General features: G+C 36.2%; 1 protein-coding gene across 1 annotated transcript; it reads left to right on the forward strand.

Moving 5' to 3' along the window:
- Positions 1-5,766: 5,766 nt before the first annotated feature.
- Positions 5,767-6,875, forward strand: LOC136972440 (serine/threonine-protein phosphatase PP1-gamma catalytic subunit B-like). Its single transcript, XM_067267041.1, has one exon. The coding sequence runs from the start codon at positions 5,827-5,829 to the stop codon at positions 6,727-6,729; it is 903 nt and encodes a 300-aa protein (XP_067123142.1). The 5' UTR covers positions 5,767-5,826; the 3' UTR covers positions 6,730-6,875.
- Positions 6,876-17,824: the final 10,949 nt, after the last annotated feature.

A 17,824-nucleotide genomic window follows, 5' to 3' on the forward strand; every position in this document is an offset into this window, starting at 1 on the left:
TTCGCTTGGAAACAAGCGAGGGACCAATCGAGAAGAGAGAAAGGAAGGACATGGAGCCAATCAACATGAACAATACGAAAAAGAGAGATTGAAGTAATCGCCGAATTGGAAGGACAAGGGACTTTTTTCCGAGAGGTTTCAAGGGAGACAAGAGGTGTTCCAAGGTGTCCATCGAAAGGTCCGCCGACGCCAACCGACGAGTCGCTGCACCAGCCGCTGCCCCAGGGCCTTCTATCGAGCGACGATAGGAAACACATCGACACAAAAACGTTCGAACGTTCACCTTTGTAACGATCTGTGCATAGTGTGAGTTGTTTTATATTTAAATAAACGGGTTTCTTTGTGAGACACTTATTGTCTGTGTCATCCTCCCTCACACCCACACGCGAACGACCCTAGACCATCCTGTCGCGGGATTAACGATCCCCCCCCCTAAAGGTCGGCGAACTTACAAAATGGATAAAAGCTGTCATTAGAAAAGGTAAGATTTATTTAATACTCCATAATTAAATAATGTAGGAAAAACGAATAATTTTATAACATCTATGCTACTTGCCATTGATGCTACACTTTTGCAATTATTTTATTATATGCTGTAAGGGTTCGTGCAAAAACCACGTGTCCCCATGTTTCCCAAATCTTACTTCCCCTTCGCATTATGATCTTTTGTGGCTTTTATAAAACCTCCCTAAAAAAGCACATGGAAAATTTCAACCCTCGAAAATTTATATATTACTTCCTTTTATCAAATTTCTCGGATATTTCAAAAACGGTAGAAAGACATTGCTGAAAACTACATGGGTGTATTTGAAAAGCATTTAATTTCAGCTTTTTAAAATACAAATAAAATTAAATACATATACTCCCCCTTAATGAGGACAAGTACGGTTTTTGCACAACCCCTAACTTCAATGAGATTAGGCTATATTGCAATTGCATTTTAAATTTTTGTACAATTTATCTATTTATGCATACAAATTATTTATAGATGGTATAACTAATAGATTTACTGTATAAGCTAACTCTTTTTAAAATTTACAGATGAAAACAGTTCCAAACTTTGGAAGCCAAGTGACTGGTCAGTTGTCTGCAGTAAGCACTTTCTAGAATCAGATTATAAACCAGGATTGAAAAAGAGAATATTGATTCGAAATGCCGTCCCAAGCGTTTTTCCCGAATACCCATCCTATAAGCAGATTGTTTGTAAAGAAGCCAGAAGAGAAGTAAAAAAGGTTAGTCCCAAGAAAGGAGTTTGTACTGGTACCAAACGAAAGCATGTTCAATCTGAGCAACAAGTACATGATCAAGTTCCATTAATGAGTCCTGTGGACGGAGCTGTTTTTTTAGACTATGAAAGCAGGTTCTCTAGTTCCACAGCCAGATGTGAACTTTCAGACTGTGACATAAGGCCATCTAGTTCTGCATCTGGTATAGAAGTTTCTGTAGGGACAAGTTATACAATGTTAAAACTGAATTCTGACAAGAGAAGACTGAAAACTTTGGAGCAGAAATGCAGGAGACAAGATTACACTATCAAGCGCCTGTATGAAGAACAACGTAGATTGAAAGCAGAAAATAAATTGTTAGCTGGAAAGCTTGAAAAATATCATATAGAAAGCTTAGAGAATGACAGTGCCCAAGGTATGTTACAATAATTCATGTGATAACATATTAATATTCCTAATATCCTATTATATCAATATAGTACATTATAACACAAAATTGGTTTTATGTAATCTGCTATTGATTGTTTAACTTTTTTGGCAGATTTGTGTTAGTGACTAATAAAATTATATTGTACTTTTAGGTAACTGCAAAGCAGATTTCATACTTGAACAGCTGGTTGTTTACAATAAACAAAAGCCTCGTTGGAGTGACAACACAGTAAAATACTGTGTCTTATGGAGCAAAAAGTCTTCTAGGGCATATACATTTGCTAGGAAAACTCCACTTTTATCATTACCATCAAAATCAACATTGAAAAGATATATAGGCTCTGTTTCTGGGGTTAGTGTGGGTTCCCTAATTAAGCAACGATTAACTCAGGAGGCAAAAAAGTTGTCACAAGTGGAAAAATTAGGTTCACTTATTTTGGATGAAATGACCATTAAACCTAATCAACAGTATAACAAGCAAGCAGACGAAGTAGTGGGAACAGTAAAAATGAATGGCCTGGAAAAACAACTTGGACTTGAACATGTCACAGCAAATAGTCTCCTGTGTTTTGTGTTTTCAGGATTATCAAAAAATTTTCGAATTCCTGTTGCATATTTTTTTATCAATGATTTAAAAGGTCAGGAACTTTATACTTTAACTTTAGATGTGATTCATTCAGTGGAGACAGCAGGTCTAAAAGTACTCAGGATAGTTGCTGATGGCCATAGTAAAAATGTTAAGTTATTTGAATTACTTAGTGCTGTTAACCCTCCAATTCCAAAGATTCCACATCCAATGGATAATAATCGTTCAATATTCCTATCATATGATCCATGTCATATATTAAAAAATTTCTGGTCATTGCTTCTTTCTCCAAGTAGGGTAATGGTGAATCATGGAAAACATATTAGTGGTGTATTTCTCCGAAACTTGTTTCACCTACAGAGAGATCATGTTATTAAACCAGTAAGATGCTTAACTTTTAAGCATGTCTATCCAACAAATTTTGATAAGATGAAGGTTAAGCGTGCAGTGGACATATGCAGCCAAAATGTAATTGCTGCACTGAAGTTTTTACAGAAGCACGGACACAGGTTTGGGAACTTGAACTTTGTTGAGGCCGAGGGCACAATTGAGTATTTGGAAATGATGCAAAAATGGTTTGCTATTCACAATATCAGCAATACTCAACACCACATTCATTCCAGAAATGCAACAGTGATGCAGTTTGTTTCTGCTAATGATGAAAGGCTCAATTGGTTGGATGGTGAGTTTTTGGGATATTTACAGTCCTGGAAAGATAGCTGTGACAGTCCCAATGTTCAATTTATCAGTAAGCAAACTTATGAAGCTGCTTGTCTCACAACCAGATCCACTGTTCTGTGTATCAGGTATTTGTTGGAGAATGGTTTTGATTTTATATTAACCAGAAAATTCAATTCAGATGATATAGAGAACCTTTTTAGTGGACTGCGGTCCATGTCTGGATTCAATGACCAGACAAACGCCTGCAGCATAATGCAAGGACTGCATACAATTCTTAAAACAGGACTAATTAGTGCATCCCTTGAAAGCAATGCAGAAAACTTAGATTGTGAGGAATGGATGTCTCCCAATGAAGACATGTCCATTATTGTAAATCAGGTATTATATTTTGATTAATAAATTACTTTAATAGACCTAATTTAATTTAATTTAATATACCTAATAAAGTAATCATTATAATAATAATTTATTATTTTTAAAGGCATGCATGGATAAGAACTATACTATCAAGGAAGTTACTAAGCATATTGAGCCACAACTGAAACAGCTAGAGATTAGACCTTCCAATATTATAAAGCCAAACATTCAATCTGCTACAATGGCATACATTGCTGGATACTTAGTACGTATCACCGAAGAGAAAATTGAATGTTCCGACTGTTTGGACATACTTGCATCAGTGAAATTCCCTGCACATATCATGGGCATAATAAATTTAAATGATCTAGGCGGGCTCTTATATCCAAAAGTAGAGTTTATTGGGTTTTTGCAGCAACTGGAGAAGGCTATTCATGCAGGCTTACCATTTTTAATTCAGCAACCAGCTGTGATGCATAATTTATGTAAGATTATTCTTCCTTGGATGGAGAAAAATCCATTGTTTATGTGTGGTAAAGATGGACACCAAAATATACTGTGTAATGTAATTCTAAGAAAATTCATCAGACCCTACATTTCCAACTACATAAGAACTGTGAACGACACTTATATTCGGGAGAATCATAGACCCAAAACGTCAAATAATAAAGCTTTATCAAGAAAAATAATAAAAGTGGCACCTCTATAAACATGGGGTGGCCACAACTGGTACAGGCCTGGTGAAAACTCGTGATTTTTGTATATTTTAAAAAATTTAAATTTTGTTTATAAAATGTTAAAATTAATAAAAATTATTGTAATAAAGTAAAAGAGAACATGTTTTTTGCATTATTTTTACTGTTTCATTGCTTTAAAAAATTGTAAGGATATAAAAATATTTTTTAAAGTTGAAAATTGTTTTAATATGACCAGAATAGGTACAGTACATCTAGCTCATTAATTATTATCGCATTTAACCTACTATACTCTAACCGTCTAGATAATTATTGATAACATGTTTATTGTTTTAGATTGTTCTGCAGAAATCCGGGCAAAATCTTAATTAAAAAAAATCAATAATTTGCTATATCCTGTTTGAATTACTGTTTTATTTTACGAACATATGACAGCATGTAGCTAGGATAACTTAATCAGTGTGTGTTGTTATGGTCCGTTGTGTGGCTCCATCTAGCGGGAGAAAATATTTTCGTTTGGACACAACTCTTCAATGGGATTTCCCCCATTTGACTAGGCTGTTTCTTATTGTAGGCTGTGGTCCGATGTTCAAATTTTTCTCAGTTGCGTATCGCTTCCTGTTGAATTTTTCTCCGTTGCGTGTCGCTTCGCGTTGAATTTTCGTCGATTTTAAGCCTAACGAAAATTTTTATAATAATCATCGAGGCTATCGTATCGTTAAAAATTATTTCTGCATTTTGTACAAACAAAATAAATATATTGAAGAATATAAAAAACATGAAAATTATACTTTAGAAGTAAATTTAGTATCAAAAACATTCGATTCAGCACGACACAGTCTGACTGAAAATCGTTCCACTTTCCGGCCATTCCATTTACCGACGTTCCACTTATCGACGCTCTACTGTAATTAAAATACATGTATTCGAGTAAAGAAAAATAAAATAAACAAAAATAAAAATATATAAACACACTATACTTAATTATATCGACCGGGTGCGTGTTATATATTATATTATATTGGGTTATTATTGATCATATAATTCCTGCCGATGGTAAACTTGTGGCATCTTTGTGGTTCAAACATTTGCCAGTAAGACTGGATCTATATATTTCAAATTTTTCTACAGTCATTGTTAAAGATGGTGAGCGCACCTGTCTAACAAGTGCGTTCACCATCTTAAGCAATGACTAACATAATAGCTCAGATCGTGATAGCTCAGAATCAAAGTCTGTATAAGACAGTTTTTTCCATTTACTTTTCTTAATACTTCTTTATTTGTAATTCTTTCAGTTCGGGTTGTCCCTTCCATTTTCCTTCATATTTCATTCTAAAGAATCCACACATATTTCTCTCTTTTCCTCTCAGAATCTGTTTCTGCTCATATAATTTTAAGAAAGCGTTTTGTTTATATAGATTAAATTTTTGCTGATGTATAACACTAGTTTTATAATAAAGATTTAATTTAATTATAGCTACGTATTTAAAAAATATATTCTATTCTACTGTTTACACTGGAACTAACGTTTGCTATAATTACTGCATTGTTACAGCATTTAAATGTTTATTCTGTTGTAAACGTCATTATAATTTCATTTGATTCCAATTGCATCAAACCTCTGTATTAAATTTGAATGAATTTTGTTAGAAATGATCTTCGGAAATTAATGACGTCAACGACGACTTTTGGAAACGGATTACGTATTTCGTATCATTTAATTCTAAGTTTGAGAGAAAACATTATAACAAAAACAGACATTATTGTTAACGCAAACAATGCCAAAGAGCAATAAGAATCGGTCTCTTGATTTCTTTATCATTAGGAACGTTCGACTTTTTTGCTCGACAGTATGAACGAAAACGTCTTTAATGTGGATACTATTATTTCTCGACTTTTGGAGTTTCGAAATTCTGTTGAAGGAAGCGAAGTGAGACTGCAAGGAGAGGAGATTCGCGGACTCTGCTACCAAGCTAGAAAAATCTTCTTGAAGCAACCAATGCTTCTGGAATTGGAACCATCGCTTGTTGTGTGCGGGGACATTCACGGACATTACCCCGATCTACTTCGAATATTTCAACTGGGCGGCTGTCCACCTCGCAGCAACTACTTGTTTCTGGGCGATTACGTGGACAGAGGCGATTGGTCACTGGAGACTATTTGTCTTCTGCTCGCCTACAAAGTCAAATACCCCGAGACGTTTTTCCTGCTCAGAGGTAACCACGAATGCTCTAAAGTCAATAGAATTTATGGATTTTATGAAGAATGCAGGAAAAAGTGCGGCGTTAAACTGTGGAAGATATTTAATGAGTGTTTCAATTGTCTACCTGTGGCGGCCATCATAGACGACAAAATTTTCTGCTGTCATGGCGGACTGAGTCCTAAGTTAGAGTCTTTAGATCATATACGTCAGCTAGTAAGACCCATCGAAATACCCGAAGAAGGTCTTCTGTGCGATTTACTGTGGTCCGATCCGGAAAAGAATTCTAAAGGATGGCGAGAAAATCGAGACAGGGGTATATCCGTCACCTTCGGTTCGGATGTGGTACAGAAATTTCTGCTCCAACACAACTTCGACCTAATAATTCGTGCCCATCAAGTGGTAGAAGATGGATATGAGTTCTTTGGTAAACGTCAATTGATAACCCTCTTCTCCGCCTCCAATTATTGCGGAGAGTTCGAAAACGCCGGTGCAATTATGTTCATCGATAAGGACTTGATGTGCTCTTTCAGAATACTAAAACCTTTAAAATAACTTTGTCAAACATATCAACGCAGGTCACCGTTATCTTATACGCTATATGATTCGATCGAACAAATTTTGATGACGCAAATTGCAATTATCGAATTAATCGTAAAATTGATACTTTTTGTTTTTAATAAACTTCAGGTTTCTGTTCTTCATGCCGAAAATATCTTTTATTTTTATACGATAATTTGGCTTATACAATTCATTAAGAAAGCCCCAGTTGGGGCGTTCAAACTATAAGTAATAACTCGAACATCCTACAGCATGATCCAGGTAAACTTTCAGACGACCTCCATAATCTTAATCTCACTATTAATATAAATAAAGATCCATGTATTTTGTTTTGATAAAAACACATCCTGATTTTAAATTCAAAGTTTCAACAGTATTCTTATATTTGTCAGTGCTGTTATTATAGTCGATGAAAAACTCACCTAGAAACATTATATTGTAAAATAATAAAAGGTTTGGCAATTCGTACAGGAATATTGTGGAAAAAATGTAACAACTTCTTCCAAAGTTGCTTTAAGCCCCATTTATTTTACAAATTTTCAAACTAACATTGATTACAGTATACCTACGTGTATATAGGCTACTGCTTCTAACACTCCCATAAAGATGGCCGGATGGCCGAGCGGTCAAGGTGGCAGCCTACCGCTCTGGGGGACCCGGGATCGAATCCGAACGGGTCGAAAATCCCCAGGAATTTTTCGGGGGGTGGTCCGTTCAGATATGTCGGGCCCCGTCTCTCACCACCCGGTCGCCCCATTGTGGGCCTGGCCGAACCCATAATGGGCCTTCTAAAAGAGGCCCTCTTAGTGCCCACAGGGCGGAAAGAGTTAAAAAAAAAAAAAAAACACTCTCATAAACAAAATCGATAACCAATTTCTAAAACGTATCTTCTGTAAGAAGCTTGTCAACTTGCTATTTACCGATTCTTCTGATGTCGCTGATACGTCTCCAAGTATTCTTGATGGAGTTACAATTGGTTGATTATTTGTTTTGTTAAGGTACGGCGCCTTAACAATGTGCGCTGCCGTATCTTAACAAAACAAAACAAGCCGAAGGTTCACCCTGTTTGAAGCTTAATAACTCTTGTGCTTTTTGTCGAAATTTTTTGAAATTTTGCATGAAAATTTGTGTATTGAGAGATTGATGCTACTAAATTTTGGTTGTTAAGGGTCGAGGGGTGGGAGACAAAGGAGTAGCGTCATATCTCGAGTAGAGTCTGACGTTTTAATGACGATTTTACTCTATTAGAATTTACTTTTTTTTTTTTTTTTTTTTTATAAAACTCAGTCCACTCTCAAAATTAAGTTTTTTTGACATTTTATAATAACAAATTATAAAAAGTTTTTTAAAATAAAATATCGTAACAGATGGCGCCACCGAATGTTGCCGAGAAAGTTAAGCAACTCTTTGCTGGATTTTTATTTTTATAGTATTTAATTGGGTGTTTTCTTTTGTTAATATCGGGTTGGCCTGTTTTGTCACTGGGCATCGCCATATATGATTTGCATAAAGAATAAACAACTATTTTTATTAAATTTATAAAAATTTGAATATTAAATTCTGTATACTGTATAATTTATTATAGAAATATATATATAATTGACATAATCACAGTAAATCCCCCTATAACGGGTTCATACAACACGGATTCGTATAGCACGGCGAAAAAATTGCGATTGCGTTCGTATAACACGCTAAAAGAGACTCATATAACACGAAAAACGTCATCGCCGACTCGTGTCGCGTCAGGATTGGTCGAATCTGTACCAATAGCGGATATTGTACAAACCGTTGAGTTAAAACAAGCACTGGACCTACTAAATACCATTTATTATTTAACGGCCATAAAAATTATATTTTTATTAATGATGTCTTCAAAGTTAAGTTATTTTTCAGCGAAAAATTCGCCGATCAGGAAACGCGCGTCCGCCGTTCCTGATTAACAATACCTGTTTATTTATCGACTATATTTTAAATTTCCTATAAAATTGGCCAACATCGGCTAAACGTACTTCACAAAACAAGGAGAAAAGAAGTCTTATCCCTAACATCGCGATCCTGACCGCGAGAGAGAAAGTTTATAATTTGTCGTGAATGGTAGAAGTTGGTTCCTTAGGGAATCGCAGAATCATCGGATCGATACGCTGCTGATCCGCCAGTTGGTTCGAAAGGTACTTCGATGAATCGAAAGGAGAGAAATCTTTTTCCGTCTTGAGAGGGCAGAGGATCGGCGACGGCTTGAGCAGTATTCGAAACAGGATCGGGCGCGAACACCAGTTTAAAGAGAACTAACGATGATGGCGAACTACCTCCTTTTTGTATTCGGAGATCTCTCGTGGGGTTTACCATGACTTCATTAGGAATTATCACACCACTGTGCAATTGTTAAATTTCAATCGTCAGTTTCGGGTGACACATTCGATGTGTCACCTCAAACAAGAAAACAAGTCAGTAGGAGAAGTATGTATTATATACATAAAAATTCAAGGTTAAGATTTAAACTATAGGCCCTAAATTATTTTGCAGTTTTTTCTTTTTTCATTTTTTAATTAATAAAGATAAGTAACTGATATACATATATGTAAGTATGTATATTCGAAAACATTATCTAATTTTCAGTTTTCATTTATATTTTCCTGGTTACTCGTCGGTTTCTTTTGCAAGAAATTCGTTTTTAACGCTTGAATTTCATCTTTTCTTTTTATTTTAAAGAATCCCATCTAAACAAAAAATATAGAAATTATTAAAAACCAACAGGTAGGCCCGGCGTTGCTCGGGCAAAAGTAACGATAGCGAAGATTAAGTTTATTACATTATAGCCACAAAAGAAAAAGAGTAATTTCATCAACGAACTATTTCTAAAGAAACGTCGGGTTTGAAAATCGAATGTTCTAATATTATTCGATTTTCGCGACGTGTTCTGATTATATCGTCCGATTTTCATCGAATGTTCTAAAAAAGAAAGGCCGAGATAAACCGAACTAATCTGTTTAAATTTGAAAATCGAATGTGTTCTAACATTACTCTTTTTCTTTTTTCCTTTTTTCCAGAGCCCGTAAATCTTGCACGTCGCTTTCTCTTGTTTACCATTGTTACTTAACATTTTGGCACTTAAATTTGGTACCCTAACTGTGAATTAAATTTCAACTTTCAACTCCTAACCGTTTGGGCTCTTAACATTTCCATTGTTATGTAACACTTCCGTTGTTGAAACTTCCATTTTTAACACTTCCATTGTTGACACTTTATTGTTGACACTTCCATTGTTGACACTTCATTGTTGACACTTCCATTGTTACTTAACACTTCCATTCTTGATGGAAGTGTTAAAACTTAATCCTGTCCCTCTCCTCCGTGGGGAGGAATTTCGAAAAATCCCTTCTTAGTGTGCGTTCTCGTGACGTACCCTAACTGCGTACCAAATTTCAACTTTCAACTCCTAACCGTTTGGGCTCTGCGCTGATTATTATTATTATGTTGGGTTAAGTTAGATATACTCGGTTAACACCGGTGGCTGTGTACTATGCCGGACCAAAGTCAAGGCATAGTAACCAAAACAGAAATTAAAGAAGTGTATCAGTGTGTGTGTCTGTATTCAGGAATTTTCTCACAATATGACATGTATTCAATATAGTGGCCTTCTGTAGAGTGATATATGTGTTTCTATTCAATTCTAATGTGCCTAGGCTTTTGTGTAGTGTGTGTGGTATGACACCTGTAGAGGAGAGAACAACAGCTACAATAAGCACCCTATCCATCCTCCACAGATGCCTTATTTCCTGGGCGAGTTCTGTGTACTTGCTAATTTTTTCAGTGCATGCGTTTTGTGAGTGTTTGGAATGGATATGTCTATAATGTATGTGATTTTATTGTGTTTGTCAATGAGTGTGATGTCTGGTCTGTTGTGGTAAATTGTTTTATCTGTGATTATGGCTCTGTCGTAGTACATTTTGTGCGTGTTGTTTTCCAATACTGTCTGTGGAATGTATTTGTAGTATGGTTCATGGATGTCTACTAATTTGTGTTTCTTTGCAAGCTCTTGGTGTATTATATTTGCTACTTGGTTATGTCTGTGTAAATAATCTGTCTGTGCCAAGAGCTTGCAACCAGAGGTGATGTGTTGTATAGTTTCTGGCATGATGTGACATTTTCTGCATGTGTCATTTGTGAGTGTTGCATCTTTGAGTATGTGTTTTCTGTAGTTTTTAGTATTTATGACCTGATCCTGTATGGCAATCATGAATCCTTCCGTCTCCCCAAAGAGGCATCCCTGAGCTAACCAGCTGTTTGACGCAGTTTTGTCAACAAAATCCTGGGCCAGATCATAAGGATGCCTGCCATGGAGTGCCTTTCGAGCCCACGATTGCTTAATGGTGTCTATGCTTTTTATATGTTGCGTTGTGTCCATATGATGTGAGTGTAAGTTTAATGGTGTGTTATTTGAGTCTGCTAGAGTTACTGCTTTATGTAATTGTGATGTTTCTTGTTTTTTGTAGAAAAACTCTCGCAGTGACTGTATTTGTTTGTAGTGAAGGTTAACTATGTCAATCAGGCCACGTCCGCCATCTTTACGTGGAAGGGTTAATCTTTCTGTGGCAGATTTAGGATGATGTTGTTTATGCTTAGTAAGTGTAGTTCTTGTTTTCCTTTGGAGTTGCTCGAGATCTGTGTGAGTCCAATGTATAACTCCGAAAGAATATGTGAGTACTGGGATGACATATGTGTTTATTGCTTTAACTGTGTGTTTTGCATTTAACTGTGTTCTGAGAATAGCATTTAACCTACTTTGGTATTCTTTAATCAATCTTTGCTTTATTTGTGTATGTTCTGTTAGTTTGGCCTGTTGGAATCCTAAATACTTGTAGAGCTCACCTCTTCCATGGATTCAATAATGTCTCCATTTCCAAGTGCAAAATCTTCTTTCTTCAGGATTCCTTTTTCTATGTGAAGTGTTTTGCATTTGTCTAGGCCAAATTTCATTTGTATGTCCTTGGTGTATGAATGTGTGATTTGTAGGAGTTGATGAAGTTGTTTTTGTGTGGATGCATAAAGTTTTATGTCATCCATGTACATGAGATGTGACAGTGTATACTGTTTAATTAATTTTCTGAAGACAAAGTCCTTTCCGGAACATGGGACCACCATTTTTAAGTTCCAAACATTACACTTTTGGCGACTGACCTTTCCTTTTAGGCTACTGGCCGCCAAACAGTCCTTTAAAAACACAAACATATATCCAATTAAAAATATTAACATTTGTAAAGAAGCAGGAACTGGTAAAGTACGGACGTCTTCTATTCTCCATCATGCCTTCTTGGGGTTGGTTCGGCTTTTATCTACAACGAAATAGGCGCTGGTAAAATGTAGATGAGGAAAGCTACCCCCTGGCGACGATATTTTAAAATTATATTCGTTAATTTTCGTCCGATGGCGATAATTATGTTTAATTAATTTTCTGAAGACAAAGTCCTTTCCGGAACATGGGACCACCATTTTTAAGTTCCAAACATTACACTTTTGGCGACTGACCTTTCCTTTTAGGCTACTGGCCGCCAAACAGTCCTTTAAAAACACAAACATATATCCAATTAAAAATATTAACATTTGTAAAGAAGCAGGAACTGGTAAAGTACGGACGTCTTCTATTCTCCATCATGCCTTCTTGGGGTTGGTTCGGCTTTTATCTACAACGAAATAGGCGCTGGTAAAATGTAGATGAGGAAAGCTACCCCCTGGCGACGATATTTTAAAATTATATTCGTTAATTTTCGTCCGATGGCGATAATTATGTTTAATTAATTTTCTGAAGACAAAGTCCTTTCCGGAACATGGGACCACCATTTTTAAGTTCCAAACATTACACTTTTGGCGACTGACCTTTCCTTTTAGGCTATTGGCCTAAGAAGCCGAACAACCCCAAGAAGGCATGATGGAGAATAGAAGACGTCCGTACTTTACCAGTTCCTGCTTCTTTACAAATGTTAATATTTTTAATTGGATATATGTTTGTGTTTTTAAAGGACTGTTTGGCGGCCAGTAGCCTAAAAGGAAAGGTCAGTCGCCAAAAGTGTAATGTTTGGAACTTAAAAATGGTGGTTCCATGTTCCGGAAAGGACTTTGTCTTCAGAAAATTAATTAAACATAATTATCGCCATCGGACGAAAATTAACGAGTGTATACTGTGTTGTTTTTTCGTGTCTGATATTGTAACCATATTGCGTGTTGTTTAACATGTTGGATAATGGATTCAGGGCTAGGCAGAACCAGAGAGGACTCAAGGAATCTCCTTGAAAAATTCCTCGCCTAATAAAAATTTGGTTTGTTTGTATGGAAGTGTTATGAGCCCTGAGATGTAGTGTTGTTCTCCAGTGCTGCATAGTGTTTTGAAAGAATGCAATGAGTGATGGATGTATTTTGTACATGTGTAGGATATGTAGCAGCCAACTGTGTGGAACACTGTCGAATGCTTTTCTGTAGTCTATATATGCCATGTGTATGTTTCTGTGTTGTCTGTGTGCTTGCCGTAGAATGACTGAATCTATGAGTAACTGTTCTTTGCATCCCCTGTGGTTTCTACGGCAACCTTTTTGTTGTTCTGTTAGAATGTCGTGTTCTTCAACATGTTTGTATATTTTGTTTGCAATACAGGATGTCAATAATTTGTAGAGTGTTGGAAGACATGTAATTGGTCTGTATTGTGTGGGATCCGTGGTATTGTTGTTTTTAGGTTTCATGTAGGTGATGCCCTGAGTAAGAAAATTTGGCATGTCTTGTGGATTGATGATGATGTGTGTTAGATGTTTAGCTAGTTCCTGGTGCAGTGATGTAAACTTTTTGTACCAGAAATTGTGAATGTTGTCTACACCAGGTGTCTTCCAGTTGTGTGTTCTGTTAACAGTGTATTGGAAATCATGTATGTTTATTTCAACACAGGGCATAGTTGGTATGTTGTGCAAGTTTCTGTTCTCCTCCTCGATCCAGCCTGCATCAGCATTGTGCGTGACAGCACTGGACCAAAGAGAAGACCAATATGTTGTGAGTTCTTCTTCTGTTGGTGTGCCACTGTGCTGTGTATCAGTGTTTGCTTTGTTATTAATTTGTCTGTAAAAGAGTTTTTCATTGTTTGTAAATAATTTATTTTGTTGTTTTCGTAGTGTACATGTTTTGTATCGTTTGAGTCTACGTGCTTTGGCAGCAAGTTTTTGTTTTAGTGTATCAATGTATTCTGTAATGCGTGTGTTGTGATGTTCATGTTTTGTGTGTGTTTTTATTTTCTTGAAAATGTTTTTGAGCTGTTTCCTTAATTTGGGTGTTATGTTGTTTTTAGTGTATTGTGTTAGCCTGCCTAATTGCTGTCTAATGTCATTTATTTGTGTTTCTATTCTTCTCTGCCAGGCAGGCTTGTGATAGAATTGTGTTTTCTGTGTATTTGTCTGTGATTGTACTTTCAGTCCATGGTGTGTCACTACTGTGACTGCCCCAGCATAAACTAATGTATGAATGTCTGCGAGTGTAGAAATTGAATGAATGTAGTGTGGTAGTAAGTGAGTGTTTACATAATTTAGTGTTTTTCCTACTTTCTTTGACGTGTTGATTTTTGGTATTCGTGGTCGTTGTGTGGGATCTGTACCTGTATATTTAGTGAGTGTTTCCTGAAATATAAGTGAGAGCGTATTAACTAAATCCAAGTCTATGTTATCAGTGATGGATGAGGAAGTGTCTGTAGTATCATTAGTGGTAATTGTTGTATGTGTGTTATTATCAATGCTTGTTGCTGGATTATCCTGACAGGTTACATGATCTTCATTAATGTTAGATGTTTCTGTCTGTTGATGTATTTGATCAGCAACCTGTTGTTTGATAAGTTCAAGTGTTGTTTGTGGAATAAGGTTGTTGTGTATAATTGTTCTTTTTTGATCAACAACCCTTTGTTCGGTGACAGTGAGATGAGGATACTGTTGTGTGAATCTATGGTGTAGTTGTTGTCTGTATGCTGTCATGTTTGTTTCAAGTTTTGTGATGGTGTAATAAGTACGGATGATAAACTCGTTCATTTCTACTGTCCATTTCATCCGTTGGCGTGGTTTTCCAGCCTTTGTGGTCTGTGGATGCATTGCCACAGAAACACCAAGGCTGGGTTTGTTCCTCACATCTGTTGAGGGCATTGCAGTAGCCATGCTTGGGCCGGTGCCTGCTTTCGCCACCGGTAACCAAGGGAGACTGTGACCTATTTTTCGAACGTGAGCCTCTGCCTAACCCACGAACGCGGACCTTGTTAACCCGGGCGACGTCCGAGCCGGTATCACACTTTGATCTAGTTATTACCATGATGAATATCTCCACAGAATGTGGGTGTGGTCACTCTTAGCTTCATTTCTCCCCATAGACCTTACTGGCATGGGTGTCCCTACCAAGAGCTTATGCTCCAGCCTGCATTGCCCTATGGATCAGTAAAATTACTGGGCTCTCCCACCACGACCAGGTGGTGACCACGGGAGAGTTATTATTATTATTATTATTATTATTATTATTATTATTATGTTGAGTTAAGTGAGATATACTCGGTTAACACCGGTGGCTGTGTACTATGCCGGACCAAAGTCAAGACATAGTAACCAAAACAGAAATTAAAGAAGTGTATCAGTGTGTGTGTCTGTATTCAGGAATTTTCTCACAATATGACATGTATTCAATATAGTAGCCTTCTGTAGTGTGATGTATGTGTTTCTATTCAATTGTAATGTGCCCAAGCTTTATTATTATTATTATTATCATTATTATCATTATCAACTCGTCTCGATTATATACGTGGTACGATCCAAAAGTTCGGGGACTGCAGTAATCTATAACAACAAAAGCATGTATTTGAAGTTACAGCGTATGAAATGGATTCTACCAAACCACCTCTACGTGTTCAGGTTAATTTCAGCCATGTCATGTGATTAAACCGCAAGCGCTGCTGTTTTTTTCCGGAGATTGTTACCTTTGTTCTGCGACGTAAGAAAAGTGGAGTTTCAAGAACAACCTTCAACATTAAATTTTGTCAGCGTTTAGGTAAAACACCTACGGAGACTTTAAAATTGCTAAGAAAGGTGTACGGTGATTCTACCATGGCGAAGTCGAAATGTTGGAGGTTGTTCTTGAAACTCCACTTTTATTACGTCGCAGAACAAAGGTAACTATCTCCGGAAAAAACAGCAGCGCTCGCGGTTTAATCACATGATATGGGTGAAATTAACCTGAACACGTAGAGGTGGTTTGGTAGAATCCATTTCATATGCTGTAACTTCAAATACATGCTTTTGTTGTCATAGATTACTGCAGTCCCCGAACTTTTGGATCGTACCACTATATGCAGAAAATACTCGATTTAACAAAAATTTAAATTTAATATTGTAAATATATTCTTCATAGATATGAAACCAAATTTTCGTCGGGCATAGCTATATGTATTTGTTTGATTTTAATCATTTTATTGATTAATTTTAACATTATTAAATATCTTTCATCTTTAATGTTTTTCTAGAAATATAACTGTATACGTTTGCTGTAATTCGTTATCTATATCTGTTACTACCACTCCAACTACACTTACTATAAAACACAAAAAATACTTTGAAAACCTTTAATATGCAGTTAAAATATCACAAACAATCTAACGTTTTCGGTCAATTTTATTGACCTTCCTCAGGATCGAACAAGAACTGTTATTTCGAAAAAATTCTATTGCCAAACATAAAATTTAGAACGTTTTAAAAACAAAGCCGCGCAATGTCAGTTCGCTCTTTTAAGCCCTGGTCACACTATGCGATTTCCAGCCTCGCAGGCGACTGCAACCGCGACGGCTGTTCCCGTTAACTAGTAATCCTCTCGAAAACCGGCGCGACTGCAACCGCAACTAGAAACAAAAAGTTTATTCTACTCTCGACGGTTGCAAACGCGCATCCAATCAGAAAACGTCTTTGTGCCACGTCATACTTTGTGTTGTATATTTTTCAACATATCTTGATTATAACATTTGTATTAACTCAGTTTCAGTACATTTAAATGCTATATTTGATATAAATCAAATCTGAATTTATAAAAATTATTGTTAGATTTATTTTAAAAAGTTTGATTACTTTTAATAATATACAATTGAATAAAATAAATGTTTATATAAAAGAAAAAAATATATCGATTATAAATGAATTAAATCATTCAAGCTTTCCTCTAAACAACACTTACCCTCAAATATTCACTTTTATAAGATTGATAAATAGCATCCAAAACTTCTGGGATAATGACTGATATCGAATTATGGGCCACTCTAAATTGATATGCCAAACTACAAAACGTTTCTCCTAAATTATATATAAGTATTGGTATTCATACGGATATATCCCCTATAACCTACGGCATCCGAAAGCCTTAATTTATTCATCAGCTGGTGAAAGAAAGCACGATTGTTTAGCCCGTTGATTTTCATTTCGTCAAGTTTTAACCTAGCATGAACGTTTTTTCTTATTTTTCTCTTCGTATATTCTCGCCAGCTCTAACAAAATTATCGCCTTTTTTCTTTTATTCATTTCAGAAAAAGAACTGCTTGCTATTTTAATAAGAAAAGTAGCTAAAATTCCGTAAATACTCTGAAGTAGAACGTAAAAATGTCGGTAAACTCACGAAAGTGGACAAAAACAAGCTATTGTAATTTTATTGGTTTATTATAGGGTCAGGTGTTCCGAGTTGCAACGTCAAGGAACAATGTGTGACCACGAGAAGACTCGCGCGACTCGCGCTTGTTGCAGTCGCGGTCGCCTGCGCGGCTGGAAATCGCATAGTGTGACTAGGGCTTTACAAATGCATATCGGTCGCTTTCCAAGCCGATGGGACCCTATAGGATTCTCTAAAATTAATACTTTGCTCTTTTTCCTGTATTTACAAATACGCCAAGCCTCCGTATACTTAAGCTGTCTTCTATTTGCCACTTTTTGTATAATTTCCGCACTGTCCCAATTGATTGACACCTCCGTTTGTGAACACTTGTTTGTGATGATTTTAACCGCATATTAAAGGTTTACGAAATATTTTTTGTATCTATATCTGTGAT

The sequence above is a fragment of the Centruroides vittatus genome, unplaced genomic scaffold (assembly GCF_030686945.1).
Source record: "Centruroides vittatus isolate TY-2023 unplaced genomic scaffold, ASM3068694v2 contig_290, whole genome shotgun sequence".
Classification (NCBI taxonomy): domain Eukaryota; kingdom Metazoa; phylum Arthropoda; class Arachnida; order Scorpiones; family Buthidae; genus Centruroides; species Centruroides vittatus.

Excerpts from the sequence above, each read along its gene's own strand:
- LOC136972440 (XM_067267041.1), top strand. The coding sequence starts at position 5,827 with ATGAACGAAAACGTCTTTAATGTGGATACTATTATTTCTCGACTTTTG.